General features: G+C 39.5%; 1 protein-coding gene across 2 annotated transcripts in view; it reads left to right on the top strand.

Annotated features, from left to right (window-relative positions):
* The first annotated feature begins 11426 nt into the window (after positions 1 to 11426).
* The window catches only part of LOC122868443 (Na(+)/H(+) exchange regulatory cofactor NHE-RF2), a 38970-nt gene continuing 32109 nt past the window's right edge, over positions 11427 to 18287 (top strand). Inside the window, exons 1-2 of one of the 2 annotated variants that reach the window (XM_044180405.1) lie at positions 11427 to 12175; positions 13503 to 13796. In XM_044180405.1, coding sequence (XP_044036340.1) covers positions 11969 to 12175; positions 13503 to 13796 — 501 coding nt within the window. In that variant the 5' untranslated portion in view covers positions 11427 to 11968. The remainder of the gene's footprint in view (positions 12176 to 13502; positions 13797 to 18287) is intronic. The other variant, XM_044180404.1, reaches the window with a different exon arrangement.

Below are 18287 nucleotides of genomic sequence, written 5' to 3'. Positions count from 1 at the left end.
TACTCTTGCATATTTAGTTTATCCAAAAATGGGCCAGTGTTTGCACATTGTCACTTAATTTCAAGGATCATCATATTAACATTAGCCACAGAAGAGATCAATACTGGCCCACAGACTATAGTGTGAGACAACTACATAATTATGCATTTTGAGTGAACTATTCCTTATTCCTTAGTCCAGCCACACATCGAAATTGGACAACTATTCTCTCAACTTGCATGTAGTATATGGCCCAGTAGTTTCTATTGTAAACTGCACCACCATTATAAAATTAACATTATTTGTCAAGGGGCAGTTTGCAAATGTTACTGGTCCTACACAGACCTAATGCATGAATATAAGATATATTCAAGATTAGGCAAACATGATGTTTCAATCAGAGATTAGTTTACACTCAGAATGACACAGCCAATTTTCAAAATAAAATATTTCAAAACTGAATGCGACAATTCTCAATACATGTTCACAAACCAACTTTAGGAAAGCAAAGATTGCCCAGTAGCTGGTAACAGATTAATGAGTGTACATTTAAGCCCAGAGTATTTAAACAAATGGCTCTCCCCAAATGAAAAGTCAGTCAATCTGTTCGACTAAATATTGCCTCAGAGTAAATTTAACCTCATAGGATCTGTAAACAAAGCAATTTTTGTTTGAGTAGTTCACTTCATCTTTACTATTAATTTCATTAAATAAATATTCCAAAAGTGGTCATATTTTGTTGCATTATTATTGAGGTAAACCAAAGCGATATTTCTTTTCCTGGGAAGGCATGACCCACCCTACTCTGCCTCTGATTGGCTTACCCTGATATTCTTACCCTAACCCTAACCAATCATCACTCCTCATGCCTAAACCTAACCAGCACAACCAACGGAGGCAGCGTGTACTAGCCAATCAGTGGAAGAGTCGGGCAGGTCATGCCTTCGCCATCCTAGGAAAAAATATCTGGCTTGAAACACATTACTAAATGATCATCAGAGGGGATTTAGAAAGTGGGTATACACAATGCCGACTGAAAAATAAGTAGGTATACACTGTATACCTGCATATACCCTGCACCACACCACTGCCCCTACGAACGGCAAGGCGAAGGTCCCGTGACCGACAGAGACAGTGGAAGGCGTCACTAGGCTAGTTTTTGGTAGCCTTGCTAGCTTGTCTATTTCTATTATAGAAGAAGGTAAACAGTGAAGAAACACACAACACAACTGTCCTCAGAAAATGAGAAAAAGTCTCTTAAGCAAAGAGAAAAATACAAGCTTGTTAATTAACCTGCAACATTTTTTTATTCTTTCACCTCATTTAGTTTTGATAATATGTGATTTGAACAATTCAAAAAGTTATGTGGTCAGTCTGTCTGCCAGTCAAAATTTGGAACTACAACTGGATGGTTTTGTGAAATTTAGTATAGACATTCATGGTTCCCAGAGGATAACCTGACTTTGGTGATCACTTGACTTTAGAGCCACAGAGAGGTCAGAATTTCCACTTGTCCAGTATTCAGTTCATGACAGGAGATCTTTAAAACGAATTACCAATAGCCTCATTCAGATGAATGCGAACATAGCATGCTAACATGCTAAATGTTACTGTGACAGAATTTTGCTCCTGCATCACCCAAGCAGACAGATTCACCCTTTTCTGTTTACTCATAGTTATGTGAACTCAAACTTCAGTTATGGTGAGAAATCCTGTTTTCTTGTGATTTGACAAGTGATTTATATCTGGGAAGTACATATTTTAAAGCCACCAAAAAACATCCTGCCCTACTTTAACATCCTCATTAGTTGTCCAAGACTACATCCCCGGTGCTCTTCCCCAACCGCTGAGTAATTTAAACAGTGGTTTACACAGCCTCTGAATGTTATATAAAGCCATATGAGGACTCACTGGACAGCCCAAGTGGAGGAGGAGAGGACAGCTTAAAGTTAGCCTGTAGAGTCAACCAAACTCTGAGGTGATATTAAACATGATGCAGAATAATTATTATTTTAATGTGTGAGATATCTGCCCCACAAATTTAAAAAAACAACATTAATCAGTTTAATCAGCATTTGGCCTGTAACGCCTGGGGCTGGAAAACATCCACTGGTACTTGGAAAGTTGCACAGCTGGTTAGAAAACCGCAGTAGTAGTGAGTGTTTTTTCCCCACTGGCCACAGGGGAAAACAATGAGCCCATTCCACACTCGAAAACACAAAAGTGAGATTTATGCTTGTTTTCAAACAATATTCTTCAGTTTTACAAGAGGAAAGACTTCAAGGATGATTCAACTGGTTGATTTGGCAAATGCGTGTCTGGTTGACCGCCCCATCTTTGTTACAGAGCAGCGCAAATCCTCTCCTCTTTCTATAGGACCTTCCAGGACTGGGGCTATGTTTATGTTTATAAATGAAATTGTCTCCCACGCAGTACATGAGACAGTTCTGAACGGGACTCCCAAACAAACAGTCTGCTAAAGGCAATACAATTTACAGCTTCACAGTTTGCTTTATACACATGCACAGCCTTTGAATGACAGATGCTGGCAGATACAGTTCTCCCATTTCAGCACTTAAGAACATGCACTGCAGTTTATTGACCTTGCAGATACTGACTGAGGTTGAATGCAGTTCTCATACAAACCTTTTGTCATTTCATCACATAAGTCTGACCAAAAACGCCTGAAGCCTCCAGATACACCGTGTTGTTTTGTTTGCCCGTTTTTCTGTGCAACCTGCCGAAGGATTGCCTGTATCACAACCTGTATGCAGGCCAATGACAATCCCCCTCCTCTATTTCTACCTGTTTTTGCAGTTTTCACAACATATACTCAGAGAGCCAGTGTCTTCAGTACTGAGAATCACAGACATATTGGCCACCGCAGCAGGGTAAGCAAGTGACATCCTCTTCTTGTGTAAACCGCACTTATAAAAGTTCTTCCCCATTTTTGGTGACGCAGTTGATTTTAATCCATAATGTACCCATATTTAATTTTGTGCAGCAAAATTAATCTTGTGAGTTAATTGCTGCACAAACCATCTGGCATCCATCATACTCCCTATGAGCTGAGTTTTGCTTTGTTGAAAGTATGACCAGTCAGCACACACACACACACACACTCATTATATCATTTCCTGTCATAACTATCACTAAACACCATAAGATGCAGTGCTAATGAGGTTTATTCTCATGAAAGGAAATGAGTTGGAAGTTCTGGTAGTTGATGCAGCTACAGTATAAGGTATCTATTGTGCAAATGTGGTGTTTTTTTATGAGGTTAGATACTTTTATCTCTCTCACCTGTGAAACTAGCACATAAATTATCTTTAAAGAGTACAAGCACTGAATAAATAAACCTAGCAGTCAAATAGGGATTAAAAAATAAAGGCAGCATGAGGAAGTCAGTTTGAAAAATATTGTCAATACCTGAAGAAGTTGCTTCACTTTAGATATATCAATTTCATGATTTAATTATTTAGGGCAGCTTTTAAAAGGTGCACTGCCATGTTCATGCTCTGGGTTACTATAACTTCCAAGAAATCAATCTGATTCATTTTAAGTGGAAGTGGATAAAATTGAGCGTGGGACACATCCTATCATCAATGTTCCTGTGCTGCTGGGAAGACATAAATCAGATACCAGAAAACTGACCACACCTGGCTTTATGGACACACTGGATGTGTTTGTTGGTTTGTTGACACTGTGAAGTAAATGAGAGGAGGAGGAGGAGGGTGAGTATTTTGCCTCACTAAATAAACTATATGTCAGTCCATGTAGTGACAATGCAGGAAGGAATTTAAACATTTATTTTGTCGCTGACATCTGAAAAGCAGAAAAGTGAATTTTAAAGTTGTATTTCTGTATTCAAAAGAGCTTACATATACCCGAGGCACATTTTGCAAAATAAGAAACAATGCTCTATGTATTTTTGTAAATACTGGGTACAGTACTGGGAAACAAAAAGTTTGGGGAAATTGGTGTTAACAACTCTGATATTCAGCTTCTGACACATTACATGTACAAACATTGCATATTTTCATTGTACTTCGTCCATCACTATAAGAAACAGCATCTGCACTTACCGCCTATGCAGTGGGCTAGCATTTTACCTGTCACTGTAAGTATGTTGCTGTACTCCATAAATGATTGACAAGTCCCTCATTATTCCAAGATTTGTACCTCTTATCTTTAAGCTTCCTACCCAAAAACTACACTGCTGCACCTCTGTCGTCATTTTGGGAACATAACCTATATTTTTGGAATTTTTTTTCAAAAACCCCTCTATCTGATTTTCACATTGTATATGTGGCATATCGTAACTGTGAAATATGTAATACCATAATTACTTTATAGGTTCTGCAGAATGTCAGTGTTGTCATTTTTCCCAAATTTCAGTTTTGTTTCTCAGTGCTGTACCCCGTAGGTACCCTGTATTTACAAAAAAATATATGTAAATGTATAAAATATTTCTTCTTTCCTCTAAAATTCCTCGCTTCTTCTCCATAGTCATTTTCTTCCACTCTACCTACTTTTCGGTACCAGTAGGAACCGTTAAGTATTTTATTGGTACCTGATTTATACAATGAAATTACAGCACTTGTCATGAACAGAATTCTTGGAGAAGTATGGGATAGCTATAAGTGAGCTGAGCTATGGTCGATATCACAGGGGACGACTGTTTTCTGGGTCAACTGGAACCAGAAATGGAGCGGTGGACAAACTTGTGCTTTTTACTTAAACTCTAATAAACATTCTGAACTCCACACAAAGCTGCAATGTTTAATGTTTAACTTTTCTTCTCAAATCCAGTGCTGAGTACAGTGAATCTTGTGAGTGTCAGGTGTTTGATGACACTGTTTTGATGACATGTAATGGACAATATGTCCCAGGTTTTCAGTGATGCAAAAGCTCATTTGGTGTTCTCAAAGTCCCATAAAAACCTCAAACTCGCAAGGGAAAGTCTGAATTCAAAAGTGGAAATTCAGGTGATGCTGACGCACATTTAAAACCTTCAGGCGTTGTCACTTGATAAGAACATTTCCAAAATAAAAACCTGTTAATTATTTGTAGATGTTTTGCTAAAAACATATACATCAATAAAGGTGCAACACATAATAGTCATTAAACATTTACTTGTGTTCAGTAAAACATTGCTAATTTTTGTGATAAACACTTAATACTATTTCTCCTCCTCTAGCCTATGGCAATACTCCCCCCTCTTCCTCACACACCCTGACACTCGGAGAAATGTGTATAATGAGTAGACAAAAGCTGAAGCAAGGTTAATTATTGTGAAGGTCTTCATAATGGCAGCAGGACGTGGCTGTAAGGTTGGTGCAGAGGCTTCAGCTCCTTCCAGGAATCTATTTTAAATTAACTGATCAAGGGCAAATAATAGAACAAAACGTGTGTGTGCGTGTGTGTGTGTGTGCATGCATGCTTACTACAGTGAATCATTGTTATTGGTGCTAAATATATATATTTAGTACTAAATACCTTAATTTATAACATCTTTACAATAGTTATGAACATTAATTATAAAAGGTTTTTGTTGTTAAAAATTAATTGATTGGCCCTCAGCCAGACAGAGGAACAAGTACAGACATCCATGGTCCCCAGAGGATGAATCCTAATGACGTTGGTGATCCTCTGACTTTTCCTCTAGCGCCACCATTAGGTCAAAATTTCAGTTTGTCCAATACTTTGGCTTATGGCCAAATTCCTCCGAAACTAATGACATTCCCATCAGACTCAACTGGACTTTGTGTTTAGTGCTAATTAGCACATATTAGCATGCTAACATGCTAAACTAAGATGGTGAACATGGTAAATGTTATACGTGCTTAACAGCATGTTATCAGCATGTTAGCATGGCAACGTTAGCATTTAACTTAAAGCACTGCTGTGCCTAAGTACAGCCTCACAGAGCTGTTGCATGGCTGTAGAATTTATGCTTGTTTTTTTTGCTTTTTGCTTTTTTTACAAGTTGCTAAAAAAATGTAAAAAGTCGGAAAGACAAGAAAACAAAGAAATAAGGATGTGGTTTGTTGTAACAAATCTTAACACACACTTCTGCCGTGAAATCCTCAGGTGCATCCCAACAGACAAATTCACTAAGACACAGTATTAACAAAGTGATTACTCTAAAAGTATACATTATACTAAAATATAGTAGAATATAGTCATGTTATATAATTTAGAATTTGCTACACCTGAGTGACCATTATGTGCAGACAAGTGAAGTCAATAATCACTAAATATGGTGCACAGCTTTGCCTTGAAGCTGACCTTGAAGGTCAACCCATTTGAGCAGCATTGCTGCTGTGGCTTAAGACTAGAATGATGTCCTTTATTGTTCATCATTTCAATCACAGCCCAACCTGAAGTAATTTTCTAAATAAAAATTAAAGTCAAGAACACTTTCTCGTGCAGTTTGCAGTGTGTTTTCGCTGCAAATGTCTGCATGTAGAGGATAGAGGAGCACTGAAGGGATCAGAAAGGTGAGATGGAGGAGCGGGTTTCCCTGTGTGGCTAATTAAAGTTGAGAGCTGTGCCCTTCTCCACCCCACAGTGTCTTTTCCTCCCTTTGCCAGGGGGAGAGGCATGATGCCTCTGTCCATTTCAATAATGCATAACAGAAAGTTGCTCCAGTAAACCAAACCCACGATATGATGTATAAATATAAACCAAGATGTCCATGCCTTCTTTGTCATTCAATATCAGTTGCCCACTCTCTCTGTTTCCATATCTGTTATTGATTTGGAAAGAGTCAAAGTCATTTTTAAGATACCAGATGTAGTGCTACAAGACATAATAGCAGGACTATAATACTGTCACAGCGACCTAGAGACTTTGGACTGTGACAACTAAAGTAATCCAGTGATGATGGTTTTAGGACTATAAACTGTCATGTTCTACATTTGTTCACATAGCATCAGTCCACATCATAGCATGATGCATGCTGGAGCTTTGCACAGACAATGTGACCTTTTCCTCATACAGGTTTCTTTCTCAGATATGCCCATTTGATATTTTGGTGACTCTCTGTTAAGCTGAATACACCTCAGTGGGAGGAGAGGCGCAGCAGGGAGAGCATCAGTGTGTCAGGAACAATTAAACCTGGTCAAAAGCACATGGCAGACAGCGTGTTTGTGCTTTTTCCACACCAAATTATGCAATTATGTAAAACAGACAGTTCAAAAGCTTAGAAACCATTTTTGACAATTTGACTTTAATTCAGATAGAACAAACTGAAAAAAGCATTGTTCAGTCTAATACACATGTCGGTGGTGTGAGAGCGGTCAGGCTGTGCCGTAGCACGCAGAGCGAGCACATCTTCTTCAGATGTCAGGGATTGTTGGATGAATTGAGACCTAAACCTCTCTGAGTCTTAGTCATAGGAAATGTTTCATAAGTTGTTTACATCCATGAAAAAAATAAAAAAAATTCTGGCTAAATAAATAAACTGTAGCTTAAGTCTGTATCAAGGAACAGCTAAATTGAGGAGGCATTTGTTGTGTCATATGCTGAAAAAACCTGGAGCTTATAACATTGTCTGTTGTGGACGTTGTGTGTGTCCTGTGTGTTTGTTGACTCATGGAGCCATTTAGGTGAAGCTGTGACAAAGACTAAACTGGGATTTTCCCCCCAGGGATTCTCCCCTGATGGCATCCACTGTCTTCTTTAATATAAACACAGGGCAACTGAGCCAAATACCTAGCTGGTACTGTTAAACATACCTTAGGGTGTGTGTGTGTGTGTGTGTGTGTGTGTGTGTGTGTGTGTGTGTGTGTGTGTGTGTGTGTGTGTGTGTAAGATGCTGAAAGACATCCATCCATTACCTCCATCCATTACAGAAAAAGGTTGTAGTATCACCACAGCTCCCCATCTGTTTTTCTTTATATTTGCAGGCATTCGCTTCACTAAACTCGCCTTTCACATCAAGGAGCTGTCAATCAATTAACACCAGCCCCCCCGCAAGCTTCCCCGTCAACTCCACCCACCATACACCAATTAGAGGAGAACCATTGATGTGATAATGAAATGGGAAGGGAAAAGATAGCGGGAGAATGTGTATCTAGGATGATGATTAAGTTGCACTCAACAGCATTTATATCTCACACAAATAGACAGATATAGATGGCAACAGGAAATTGAGAGCACTTTAAACATTATCAAGGCTTGACAAACATGATTAGCGTGCTTGCTATAACTGACGTTTCATCTTTTCATCAATATGCCGGCTTGTGAGTGTGTGTGCATGCATGAGTGAGTGCACATGTCACATTATTTCATGGAAGTCTTGTAATTGATATAAATCGTGTGCTCCAAATGTCAGACTGACACATTTAATCTCAAAAACATACACAGGGCAAAGCAGCTTGTACATCCTTAACAAAGTATTATATAGTAAGTAGTAGTATATAATATAGTATTTTAGTTTTTTTCAGGCACACATATCTTTGATACACACATGCAGTGCCATTGTAACATTCTTGCAGTGCTGGAAAACATCTGTCAGAATTTTGGCAGGTCTGAAACATGGCAAGAAAACGCTGTTTGGCAGGAAAATGTTTTTGTGAAATTCAAGAAAAGAATGTGCAATATGGAGGGGAGGAGGGAGGCAACACATCTGTAGAGAAAAACATTACAACATTTGTCTCTCTCTATGTTTTACTTTGAATCATGGTGTTTCTGATTTGAGTTTCTGAGGTTTTGATTCACTTGTATGCAGGAATGCAGCTATTCGCTGCATCCCCATGCAGATTTAAAAAATGCATCTGATTTAATTCCTTTTGGTTGGGGCTGCAACTAATTATAATTTTCATCATGAAGTAATCTGCTAATTATTTTCTCTCATAATTGATTAGTCTACAAAATGTCAGAAAATAGAGGAACATGTCTGTTTCCAGTTTCCCAGAGCCCAACGTCTTCACGTGTCTGGTTTTGTCCGACAAAAAGTCTAGAACTCAAAAATATTCAGTTTACAATCATAGAAGACTAAGAAAACCAGCAAATACTCACATTTGAGAAGCTGCAACCAGAGAATTTTCTTTAATAACAATTTATTAATTGCCTATTCATTTTCTAATCTACTAATCTTTGCAGCTCCACTGCTGATAGTTCATCTGGGGACAAAGAAATGTCAACTGGCTTTGTCACATTTTCAGGACATGTTAACACCAATCTAAAATAAAGTAAACCTCCAAGCGGTAACAATAACAACATAAAACAATGCTGTCATTGTATTGTCTCTGCTGAAATTGAATTCACCAAAGTCTCCCCATGAAAAGGATGATCCTTCCTGGCCTGACTGACTGGAAATGTATGATGATGATGTATGAAATGGAAAGATTATACCATCTATCAGCGGGTGGGCGTGCATTAAAAAGCGAGCCATTACTCCAGAGCAGACAAACACTGATGTGCTTGTGTGTGTTCCCCAGAGGAGCTGATAGAGGAAATGATGCTTTGAGCCAATGGAGCCATCGGCGTAGACAAGAAGATCTGTAGCACAATGCTAATAAATTGAGATTGTCTGTTTTTCATTGCAATAAAGCTGTGAGCTCTAACTGGATCCAAGGGAATATGTGATCCATCAAGGATGAAGGACAGAGGTTTATATATTACAAACCTCCATATTTACTTCTCAACATATGATGCTCAACAACAAACTGAACTGAACAAATATGGCTGAAATAATTCCGTCAATAATGAGTTTTAATAACAGTTTGCTGCTCTGGAGACCAGCCTAACCTGTTACTGTGGAGCTGTTCATCCCAGCACTGAGGTAGAAATAATAGTAAACAAACAGTTCTTCTGAATACATTTTTTTTTAAATATAGAGGAGTGGACTGTTAGCCTGAGTGTACATAGAATCATGAGTGTTCCCTGCCCTCCAGTGGTCACAGTGAGGAACTACAACGCTACGTTAAAGTTAATGGCTAATAGTGTTGATATCATTGTTGGCAATACCAATAGGTCTATATACAACTCGTTATTTATGTGAGTATGCCAAACAACAACAGTAACACTAGTAGGCCTAATACTTCTACTAATCAAGTTGTTTCAATTTAGCAGTTTTCCGGCCTGTTAAAGATGTAGGTTTACAAACCGTCGTCAATTGATGGTGAGAAGTGCATCCAAAATGATCAGGACTGGTCTCCAGACCAGGTCTAAGTAACCCTGATTAAAGATTCAATTCATATTTCCAATCAATTTTGATTTAGTCAAGGACCTGGTCTAATTTCTATGAGGGGCTGTACAAGCCATAATACATTCTAATTTCACAAACGTATATTTTCAATGTCACGTTCATACATTTGCTCTCATATTCATGAATGTGTGCGTTAAAATATATGAATATGAGAGTGAAAATGTGTGGGTTTAAGAACGAAAAAAAAAATTAATGTGAGAGTGAAAATATATGTGTGTGGAAGGAGAATGTATGTATGTGAGAGGGCCAGAATGTAACCCTAACCCTCATAAAAATCCTGTCTGGAAATCCACAGGCAGGCATCTCATGGTTATTAGGTTTAAACAGGTTTAAATGACTGTTAGCCTATTGTTGCATCGTGTTTATTGATCAGTGAACAAAATCAATACAGCTGAGAAGATTTATGGACAATTTGCATCATTGCATTTCTTTCATAGTCCATCTTGGCAAAAACTCAATACAGTCTGCAGAACTGTACATTTGCTTACTTTGAAATAATCTGGTAACTACAGAAGCCCTGAGATACAGAGGCAAGTGAGATACATTTTCTAAGTCTGATCTAACTTATTTTCTCTCCTGTGTTTATGACTTAAGAACAGGTGAAAAAAAACTTTAGTACTTTAAGTTTCTCTTTACATCTGTGAAAACATGCGGGAAAAAAAGTTTTCATTTCTCCATGCACTCTCAATACAAGGTACATATATTGTGTGTTAGCAGGTTATGTGACATTACAGTCATGTCTTTCTTTTGGTTAGAAATTCTTCACCTGGAAGAAAACACTAATGCTTTTAGTCCTATTTAGAACATGGGGTAGAGGTGCACTTCAGCCTTTTGTGACCAGAGTATTACAACAACAAACACTGACCCTGACAAACAAAATCATTTTCACCTGGAAATCTTTTTTTTTCACCTGTTTCACAGATTTTTAAAAAATAAGAAACTTAGAAAGATTATCCTGGCCAAACCTTTTTTTCACCCGTTCTAAAGTCATAAACACAGGAGAGAAAACAAGTTAGATCAGACTTGAGAAAATGGATCACCAGAACTTTTTTTCTCGCTTGCCTCTCAGTACAGGGCTTCCATAGATATAGGCCTCATCATTTTGTTCACAAACCATTTTGTGCCACCCTGGGGCAGTATTGTATAATTTTGAATCCTCTCTCTCTCTGCCCTGAATATTTCAGTTTCCTCACAGAAACAAACAGGTAGCCGGATAAGAGCGAGGTGGTGCTATTGCGCACAAGGCGCTAACCCTGCGCTAACTACAGTCTAACTGCATGCATATTCTCTGACCAGTTGTTATGGATAAATGTCGAGGGAGAGGTGAGCGCCCGCAGATCTTTTCGACTTCAATAAGTCTGCAGTAGGCCTCTCTTTAATGATGCTCTGTTGGAGACTCTGAAGTCTGTGCGCGCTGTGACGGATCAGTTTTGGAGTCGCCAGCAGTGCGCTGCATCCTGACAGAAGACACACGATCTGGAGGACTGGTCGCATCGTTTTCTCAAAGTTTAAGTTTGCTTTTTTTTATTTTAATTTTTGCATGTATTTTTTTACAGTGGGATTCCTTCTTTTGAAGTGCATTTGGAGCTGATTACATTGTTTTTTGTTTTGCGTGTTTCTCTAATATGGGGGAAAGCGTGCGTGTCGGGCAGATATGTTTTCGCTCCATGGAAGTTTAGCCCCGCGTCCGCTCTCCTAAACTCTCATCTTTGCATTTTAATAATTATACTTTAACTGAACACAGCAGGGGGTTTAAAACGACAGTAGGAAATGACCAGCGAGCGGAAACCACGGCTTTGTCTCATGGCAAAAGGGGAGAACGGGTATGGATTTCACTTGCATGGCGAGAAAGGGAAGAGCGGACAATTAATCCGCAAAGTGGAACCTGGCTCCCCTGCAGAAGCGTCGGGGTTGCGCGCCGGCGACCGTGTGGTGGCAGTAAATGGGGTTAACGTGGAGAAAGAGACACACCACCAGGCAAGTAGATGTGCATTTATATTTGTGGTTTTACCGTCTGTTACAGCGTTAGTTGCCTGTGCGGTGGTATATCAACAAGTCGCACTGGCTGGTGCGTGCGTCCTGACACGGAGAGGCATGGGACGGTTTCAGTAACGATCAAACCAGCCAGATACCCACTCCTGTGCGACTTATTACTGTGAAACATTGGATTCTTATTTTTAGGCCTGACAGTTTGCCCACATGAAACGTTTATTAAAAACCTGTCTTTGCCACAGTTATACTTTCCAATCAAATGATCCATTTCAAGTGACTAACCTGCACAGTCCCTTTGTTTAGAGAGAAGGTATGCACTGCCAGAGGACTTAAGGCAGGCTGAGAAGACTCTTGGGCTACATGTTGTTCAAGATGTTAACGTCTCTCATTGTGAAAATAAGCAAGTCGCTGTTTACATATTAAGTTCTGCAGATGCCTAGAAATGTCTACATATAAATCCGTCACTGTAAATTATACCATTGACAAACTGTCTCCACCTCTGTTTGCATGTGGTCTTGGCTGGTGGTCAGATAGAGACAGCAGGATTTAAATTTGGTCACAAATGATGATGGGGCATCATGGTCCTGCTTAGTTGCTTGTGTTGTCAGATGATGTTTGCCTACATCTTAACTGTTAGAGACGCTTTCTGACAAAATCTCTTCTCTGCTCAGTGTGTTGAGAGATGTTTCTACATAATTATTTATATGTAAATGAATGATGTGAGGGATTGATTTGGACTATTCTTTATCTAAATCATATTCTGGGGCTGCAACTAGGCTAACGATTATTTTCATTATCGATTCCTTGATCATCATCATTTAAAAACAGTGAAGAATGCCATCACAGTTCCTTAGAGTCTATCATTTCAGCAAATGTCTTGTTTATTCCGACAGCAAGAACCAAAAATAATGTTAAAACGTGTCTGTCTGGCAGAAGCAACAAATTCGTACATTTAAGAAGCTGAAACCATCAAATGTTTGTCATTTTTGCATGAAAAATTACTTAAACGATGACTTGTCATCTTGCAGTACCTACAGTCTGATATTTGTGTCAGTGTTTGTGTATTTCTACCACTCTGGCAGGCACTGCACATGTCTAAGAAAAGTAGATATGCTTCTAGAGAAACTGGTTAACCATATAATGTCCTCTTTCTGTGATTGGACTATTCTCTTAAGAGGGCAGTCTGTAGTTTTTCTCTGCAGCCAGATTGTGGAGTTAATTTATTGTGCATTGACACCAACGTTGCCTTTTATTGCTTTTTAAATAATGACCAGTAAATTACAATCATGTGTCATACCGTCCTATCCCTCAGGTGGTTCAGCGGATCAAAGCCGTGGACAATGAAACCAGGTTGCTGGTGGTGGACCAAGAGACGCATGAAAGTCTGCGCAGCCTGCGCCTCACAGCCACAGAGGAGATGGCCGTCCTCGGGGCCGCGCCTCCTTCCTCCTCCTCTCTCCCAGCCTCCCCCACCCCTCCCCCGTCCTCTGTCCCATCATCTCCCTGCAAGAAGCGGGAGAACGGCTCGGTGTCCAAGCAGCCGGTCATACCAAGCAGCCAGGTGCAGAAGCCCACCAGGAGGTCACCGTCAAAGGCTGCGAAGAAGGTAAGCAGGCCCTCCACCACGGCAGGATGTGGGATTAAAGAGTAATAACATCGGCATTGTTACCATCATGATCGTCATCTTTGTTTGTTTTCTACTTACTGTAAGGACTGTGCACTCTGTAATGCTGTTCTTGGTTTAAAATATGGACTTCATGGTAGGCTATCTGATTTCTAAGGGGGTGGATCTATAGGGAGTAGGCTATTGATCTATTAAAATGTGAGGTTCTCCTGTTTTGCTAAAATGTCATTATTCTATGGACTGGGTATAGCTCCTATACCTCCTGGCTGGTATAAAGTGAAACTGAGGTACACTTTTAGCCTCATGGAAGCTGACCTCAAACTTATATGTGTCAGACTAGCGACCGAACTGAACAGTTATTTAGGGCTGCAGCTAACAATTATTTTATTATGGATAGTTCTGTTCGGATATTATTCTTGATTAATTGATAAAACATTTGGTCTATAAAGTGTCTGAAAATAGTCAAATAAAGCCCATCACAATTTCCCAAAGCCCAAATTGACATTTTGAAATAGGTTTTGTCCAATACACAGTCCAAAGCCTCAAGACATTAAGTTTAACATCAAACAAGACAAAGGAAATCAGCAAATATTCACATTTGAAATGCTGGAACAAGTGATTTTTTTACTTGCAAAATGACTTAAAGGATTTTTTTTAATTTTGGAAAATGTGCTTTTCACTTTGTTGCCGAGAGTTAGACGACAAGATCAACACCACTCCCAACTCCCATGTCTGCACAGTAAATATGAAGCTAGCACCAGCAGCCAGTTAGCTTAGCCTAGTATAATGCCTGGAAACGGGAAACAGCTCACCTGGCTCTGTTTGACTATACAAAATCAGCCTACTAGCACCTTTAAAGCTAATTAATACTTTAAGTCTATGTTTAATCTGTACAAAAACCAAACTGTAAAAAAGACAAATTGTGGTTTTACACATGGTTATTTGTGGGAATGTTTCTTGGCCGGGCACAGTCACTTCCTGGAGTCCAGCACATAACCAACCCCCTGTAAAACCACAACATGTAGTTTTTCAACTTTGGTTTTTGTATGGATTAAACAAATACGATATAATATGTTAGAGGTGCTGGTAGGCAGATTTTTTAAAACTTTTGGACAGAGCCAATCTAGCTATTTCTCCGTTTCTAGTGTTTAAGCTATGCTAAGCTAAGCTAACCGGCTGCTTGCTGTAGCTTCATATTTAACGTAGAGACATGAGAGTGGAATCAAATAACAGGTATATTTCCCAAAATGTCTAACTATTCACTCTGTGAGTTTCTTTTTTTAGTCAGTGTAAACAAGATGATAAGGCCTCACCAACACTCCTCCTCCTTAGTAGACCAACAAATAACCAGCTTTAGCCCCAAAACACAAGTTTTCTCAGACACTCAAACAAAGTATTCTTAGAGATTTGTCAACTTCCAAACACAAAAGTTAAAAATACTAAACAGATTAGCAAACACATTGCAGGTAATGAGTCAACTCTTTGAACAGATTCTCCTCAGCTCAGCTTTCACTCCAGACTTGTTTTCTTGCTCTTTTGCCAGTTTCAGATTAAATTAGTAGATGTCATGCAAGTTTCCATCCTGTTCTGCAGCCTTCCATGCATGTGTGGTGTATGTCTGTCTATGTGTGAATCTGTGTGTGTGTGTGTGTGTGTGTGTGTGTGTCCTGAGGGAAGAACATGGCTAGCTGAAAGCGTTATGTTGAAAGAATGTATGTATGAAAGATGTTATGTTAGAGGTCAAAGAGGGCAAGAGAGGTCAGAGGGTGTGACCAGTTAGAAGTTAGGAATCTGGACATGGACAACGCAGTGACTCTGCCAAACAGGAAATCCACAGAAATCGTAAAAATATATATGAATAAAGACGGCTGATGGGGAGATTTTCTGAATGCCTTTGTATTGTAGATTTTGCATTTATTTTGAAATGTGTTCCAGAGGGAATGGTTTTTTCACTCACATCTCATCTTCCTGTGTTTCTTTACACATATTCATTGTCACAGTTGGTTGCATAATGCTTGATAGTCATTTGATACGTCTTTGTTTTTATTTTTTTAATTCAGTTTGTTATTCCATGTCGACATGGAAAACAGGATGTGTTTCTGTCTGCTCTGTTTCTTCTGGAAGATCTGATCGGCTTTCGTTTTTCCCATGGTCCCTATGTGCGAGACAAGGCCGTGCAACTTCTGCTTTCTGCATTTACACAACATGTGTTTTCACTTAGGTTCGCGCTGCCAATATGTGAGCAGCACTCAGGCACTATTTCTACAAGAGCAGTGACAGGGCCAATCAGTTAAATCTCAAATGTCTGTGTGTCTCTCTTCAGCTCTGGCTTTTGTGACCTGTGGGGAGAAATCCCAGTGCTTGGTGGGGTCGGATTGGTCCAGCTAAGGCCCAGGAAATGCTTTGAGGTCTCTCGTTTCTCTATTTCCCTCAGACTTTAATGACTCTAATGAAAGAATGGAAAGAAGGTTTAGCAGGATGAGCCAAAAGGCATTAGCAGTACAAAACGAAAAGCAGGACTGACCATAAACTACCTTCCCTTTGAGCTGCAGCATTGAAACCTTCCTCTGTCACTCGATTGGTACCTTGTCTGTAAAGAGTTGTATGTCTCTCTTTCCCGTCCTATCTCAAAGGAAACTATTCCACCACAGATATGCAGACTCAGTATTGACACTGCACGCTGATACAGCAGATTATGTCTCGTGTGTAGTAGTCATTCGTCCATGTGGCTGGCGAGGAGCTTTGACAATCAATGCAGTGTAATTACCGCAACTAAACCAGAGGGGAAAACAGACTGATCAGCGATGAAACCTCTCATCACCAAGTGAACAATCGTAGCTAATAAGAATGTAGGTTCCTTGCTCCTCCAAATTCTTTGTCTTGGTGTCTGTCTGTCTTTCACAGCTGTAAAAGTCAACTCAGTTTGCTGTGAGATGTTTCTTTTTATTTTCAAGTAAAGGCAGAAGAAAAAGAATGAGGGAGAGATGGAGAGACAAAGAGCAGATGGCATTTTGGAGCAAGGGAACCCAAGACTGAGAGCAGCCAATAACAACCTTGAAGATTTGTTGGAAGGAGTTTCAGGAAGCGCCCCCCCTCAGTGGGGCAGGGGGCTGGGGAAAGCAAACATTTGCAGGGTAGTGAAGTCACACAAGAGAGGGAGAGTTGTGGAAGATAGTTGCTTGGCGTTGTGCAAATTGAATTTGAAAATTGAATGTTACTATAGAGCAGAGCCTGTGAGGCACGCCTCCCCAGAGGGGCACAGGAGAGTTGAAGGGGAGAGAGAGACATGAGACAAATATACTGTCTTAGGTGAAAGGGACATTTAGTTAGTTGTAGTTTGGCCTGCTTATCAACACGGTCAATAATTGGAGCTGCAGCAGCTGTGACACACAGCTCATGGAGGCAGTTAAAGTACTTTAAAACTCAACATCTGGCTGCAATTTACATCAAAATTTGCACAGCTTCTCGTAGTCGTAACTCAGTCAAATCTGAATACACAGAAATTACAGAAATATTTTTAGACTTTCTGCACTTGCAGATATCATAATCTCTATCCTGACGTCGATAAATCCACTTAGAAATCATAGAAAAAAATGCTCCTTATAACTCCAGAACTTGCCTAAGAATCATCACATTTTTAAGTTTTCTTCAGTATCAATGTAATCCAGTGTTAGTTGTCTGTGCATCCATAGGTACATTGTATGCAGGTACTGCTAATAGCTAATTCGGCTTACTTTTAATGGTGCCTATTTGCCAACATGTAAACAAATATAGGCTAAAAAAGTTGTCTCAGTTTAGTCGGATGGGGGGCCCACAAGGAATATGAGGACTGTGTGACTCAAATGCCAAATTGTGTCAGAAAAAGATAAAGAAAGTTTTACATTTTGTTTTCTTTATCCTCTTCTCTCTGCAGCTACATATTACAGTCTAAAGCCCTAAAGGAGACAAATATAGACTCTACACATACACACATTTACAGGCATGTACATGGTCACAGTAGAAAAATAGTAAACATGAACCTTTTCTGCAACTATAATCACTTGCACATTTGCCCAATAAATTTCCCCACTCTGGGTTTTGTGTGTGTTTGTGTGTGTGTTCCCCAGGTTACATGACACTGCCTGTATTTTTGACCACTCATCCCTCAGGTTTATTTTTGGTTTGTCTCTGCATCTGTGTGTGTACATTCTTGGGTCTACATACAATGCAGTATATATACTGTAGATACATAGGCTGTGTTTTTACCCCATCCATTTGCTTACTGCATTTCTAGCTCAGTATCACAAACTATAAACCATGAACAAAAAACTATTTTCTTTATTTTGCTCATTTCTTCACCAAAGCTCAAACAAGATTACAGTTGAGTCATGTTGGGCTGCTACGATTCTCAAGTCTTAATAGGCCATTACTGGTGACCATGGTCGACAGTGAATTACACATCCTTATATAAGCCTGGTATGCATAGGGGCTTGT

This window comes from Siniperca chuatsi, linkage group LG21 (assembly GCF_020085105.1).
Source record: "Siniperca chuatsi isolate FFG_IHB_CAS linkage group LG21, ASM2008510v1, whole genome shotgun sequence".
NCBI classification, from domain to species: Eukaryota; Metazoa; Chordata; class Actinopteri; order Centrarchiformes; family Sinipercidae; genus Siniperca; species Siniperca chuatsi.
Note: the sequence above shows the minus strand (reverse complement) of the source record. Positions and strands in the feature narration are given on the sequence as shown.